The sequence below is a fragment of the Thamnophis elegans genome, chromosome 13, assembly GCF_009769535.1.
Source record: "Thamnophis elegans isolate rThaEle1 chromosome 13, rThaEle1.pri, whole genome shotgun sequence".
NCBI classification, from domain to species: Eukaryota; Metazoa; Chordata; class Lepidosauria; order Squamata; family Colubridae; genus Thamnophis; species Thamnophis elegans.
Window position 1 is genome coordinate 32,298,451 of NC_045553.1, and position 3,333 is coordinate 32,301,783.

The 3,333-nt window shown below is 51.1% G+C and overlaps 1 protein-coding gene across 1 annotated transcript; it reads left to right on the plus strand.

The window, feature by feature from the left end:
* Nucleotides 1-483: 483 nt before the first annotated feature.
* On the plus strand, nucleotides 484-1,791 carry ADRB3 (adrenoceptor beta 3). Its single transcript, XM_032229903.1, has one exon. It carries the CDS (start codon nucleotides 484-486, stop codon nucleotides 1,789-1,791), a length of 1,308 nt encoding a protein of 435 aa, XP_032085794.1.
* Nucleotides 1,792-3,333: the final 1,542 nt, after the last annotated feature.

The window sequence follows — 3,333 nt, forward strand, 5'->3', positions numbered from 1 at the left end:
TCATTGCTCCAAAGAGTGAGCCTCCACCGCCAGGGAAGAGGGAGGAAGAAGAGTTCTGCAGATTGGGAAGGTCGGGACGAGACGGGTCAATTTCCGCCGGGGCTGAAAGAGGCTTTGCACGAAGCGAGTCAAAAGCTCTTGCAAGGCAGTAGAGCGAGCGCCTTTCCTGCTGCGGAGGGGAGGACAGAGGCTCAGGAGAGCCCGAGACCAACGCCCGCGTCCCGCCTCTGAGTCCTGCGCCTTTAAGAACTCCTCCTCCGAGTAGTGCCCACCGAGGGGAGGGCGGTGCTGCCCCTCCGAGGCGCCTTCAGTCTTCCCCCGAGCATGGGCTGGGCTGTGGAGCCTTAAGCAGCGGCCGGGGGTCCCGTGCGCCTGCAGAGCGCACTCCCGCCGCGATTCCCGCGGAGAGGTGCTTTGGCGGACTCCGGGCTTCCAGAGGGCGGCAAGCCAGGTTCGTTCCCCTCCCAGCCTGCCCTTTCTGCCATGGCTCCCCCTTGGCCCCCCAACGGGACGTGGCCGGGGGCGGCGGAGCAAGCGGGTTCGGGGGGCAACGGCACCAATTGCTCTGGGACGGAAAGCAGCCTCAGCCGGCAGGGGGCGCTCGGAGCTGCCCTCAGCCTGGCTGTACTGGTGACGGTAGCCGGCAACCTGCTGGTGGTGGTGGCCATTGCTAAGACCCCCCGCCTGCAGACCATGACCAACATCTTCATCACTTCCCTAGCCTGTGCCGACCTCATCATGGGGCTTTTGGTGGTGCCTCCAGGGGCCACCCTGGTCCTGAGCGGCCACTGGTTATATGGCACTACTCTCTGTGAGCTGTGGACCTCGCTGGATGTGCTGTGTGTGACGGCCAGCATCGAGACCTTGTGTGTCATTGCGGTGGACCGATACCTGGCTATCACAGCCCCGCTGAAGTATGAGATGCTAATGACCAAGAACCGAGCACGGGGAGTGGTGTGCCTGGTGTGGGCTGTGGCTGCCTTCATCTCCTTCTTGCCCATCATGAACCACTGGTGGAGGGATGGGGCGGATGTGGAAGCCCTGCGCTGTTACAAGGATCCTCTATGCTGTGACTTTGTCACCAACATGCCCTATGCCATCTTGTCTTCCATCATCTCTTTCTACGTGCCTCTGTTGGTCATGATTTTTGTCTATGCCCGGGTCTTTGCCATTGCGACCAGGCAACTTCATGTCATTGAAAAGGACAAGGGGAGGTTCCTTCAGGATTCATCCAAGGGTTTCCGACGAAGGAGGCCCTCCCGTCTCCTGCTTGCCATCAAAGAGCACAAAGCCCTGAAGACTTTGGGCATCATCATTGGTGTCTTCACTCTCTGTTGGTTGCCCTTCTTTGTGGCCAACATCATCAAGGTCTTTGCAAGATCCATCGTCCCTGATCCACTTTTTCGCTTCTTCAACTGGCTGGGCTATGTCAACTCAGCTTTCAACCCCATCATTTACTGCCGCAGTCCTGACTTCAGGTGTGCCTTCAAAAAACTCTTGAGTTGCCCAAGGAGAACTGATTCCCAGTTTCATGCTTTCTCCAAGGATCTGCAGAGATGCCTCTGTGCCTTCAGCTCTGGGGAGAGCAAGTCGATTGCTACAGTTTCCAGAGAGGAGGAAGAAGAGGAGGACTTGGCCACTGGTAGCACTAGCAGTGGCTCAAGTAACAGGACCGAGGATAAAAAGCATTTGTATCTGCCCAACAATGGGCACAGTTTTACACAGCGTCCCCTGGGGGAAACTCAGCTCCAAGGCACCCAGATTACTTTGTGTCCACAGCTGGAAGAGTAGGTGTTGGGAATGGTAGTGGGGGTAGAAAGAGACATGAGTAAATCTAGAGCATCTGGGGGAGGGGAATGACAGGAAGAGTCCAAAACAAAATTGTTTTCTTCTCTAATGTGCTACAAAGAAACTGGAAGGATTGTGACAATATTTCCTATCAGAATCCTTTACTCGTTTGCTTTGGAAGCAAAGTTTTAACTATTTTCACTGAGACTTGCTCTCTAGTAAGTGTGTTCAGAAGAACGTACTGTAGTAATGACCAATGAAAACTGTGGTAGCTATTTCAGTTACTGGACTGTGAACAGAGCTGGTTATAACTCAGGTGCAAAATATACCTTGTATGCTGGAGCCAGAATCAAGTGACAGGGGATGGGACGTCCTAAGGTTATCGGAACTGGGCTGCAAAATTCCGGATGTCTATTAGAAGCTGAAAAGAGATGCAGAAACCCCAACTCTTCGCTGCTATGTAGACAGGTTTTTGTTTTATTTTTATTTAAGAGTTATGACAACACTAGGAAATCTTTCCTTTTGACCATGAATAGTCAGTGCCGATGAGGCTGGCTTAGACGGAGAATCTAACCCACTATATAGTAGCTTTCACTACTGTGTCTCTATTGCAGCTGCAAACTCTATTTGATTTCCTTTTCAGAAATGGACTGATAGGAGTTATTTGCAAGTTAAGAGGGAAACATAGAAAAATGTAGGTAACCAGGGAGACTTTGGAGTGATGGAAAGATCGGAAAAAGCAGTTGTAGCACCCTCCCTTTCCTGCATCAAATGAGTTCAAAAATACCATGAAGAGAAATTTGATAGAAACATTCACATATCCTGAGAATCATAGCTTTCAGACACTGAGCAGGAGTTCCTTTTTTAGTTTCTCCTTTTCCAGGTGAAATACTGAGGAGTTGAGAAGCCCATCTCCAGAAACGGCCATCCCTCTTTGTGGCTTCTTCAGGAAAAATATGCCAACAATTCAGAACCCAAATATCCCAGCCGTAAAGCATAGGGGCATCGCATTGGGTTCCACCACAAAACCGCGGTAGACTAAAGCGCGCTCGACGAAAGCGCGTATGTGACGTCATCACAGCGCGCCGAAAACAGCAAGCTGTGAGCGGTAAACTTAAAATTAAAGGGTAAATCTAAACCTAACCCCCCCCAAACCTAACCCTAAACCTAACCCTAAGCCTAACCCTTAACCTAACCCTAAACCTAACCCTATACCTAACCCTTAACCTAACCCTAAACCTAACGCTAACCCTTAACCTAACCCTAAACCTAACCCTAACGCTTAACGTAACCCTAAACCTAACCCTAACCCTTAACCTAACCCTAACCCTAACCCTAAACCTAACCCTTACCTTTATGTGAATCGGCTTGCTTTAAAAGCGCTTTTTAAAGCGCCCTTTTTTCTCTGCGCTGCTGATGACGTCAGGTACGCGCTTTAATCGGGCGCGCTTTAGTGGACCGCGGTTTTGACGGGTCACGTCGCATTGCTCTAGCTTGAAGGTTGCTCTTGTCAAGCAGTATTTCTGATGTATGTGTGGAGAATGT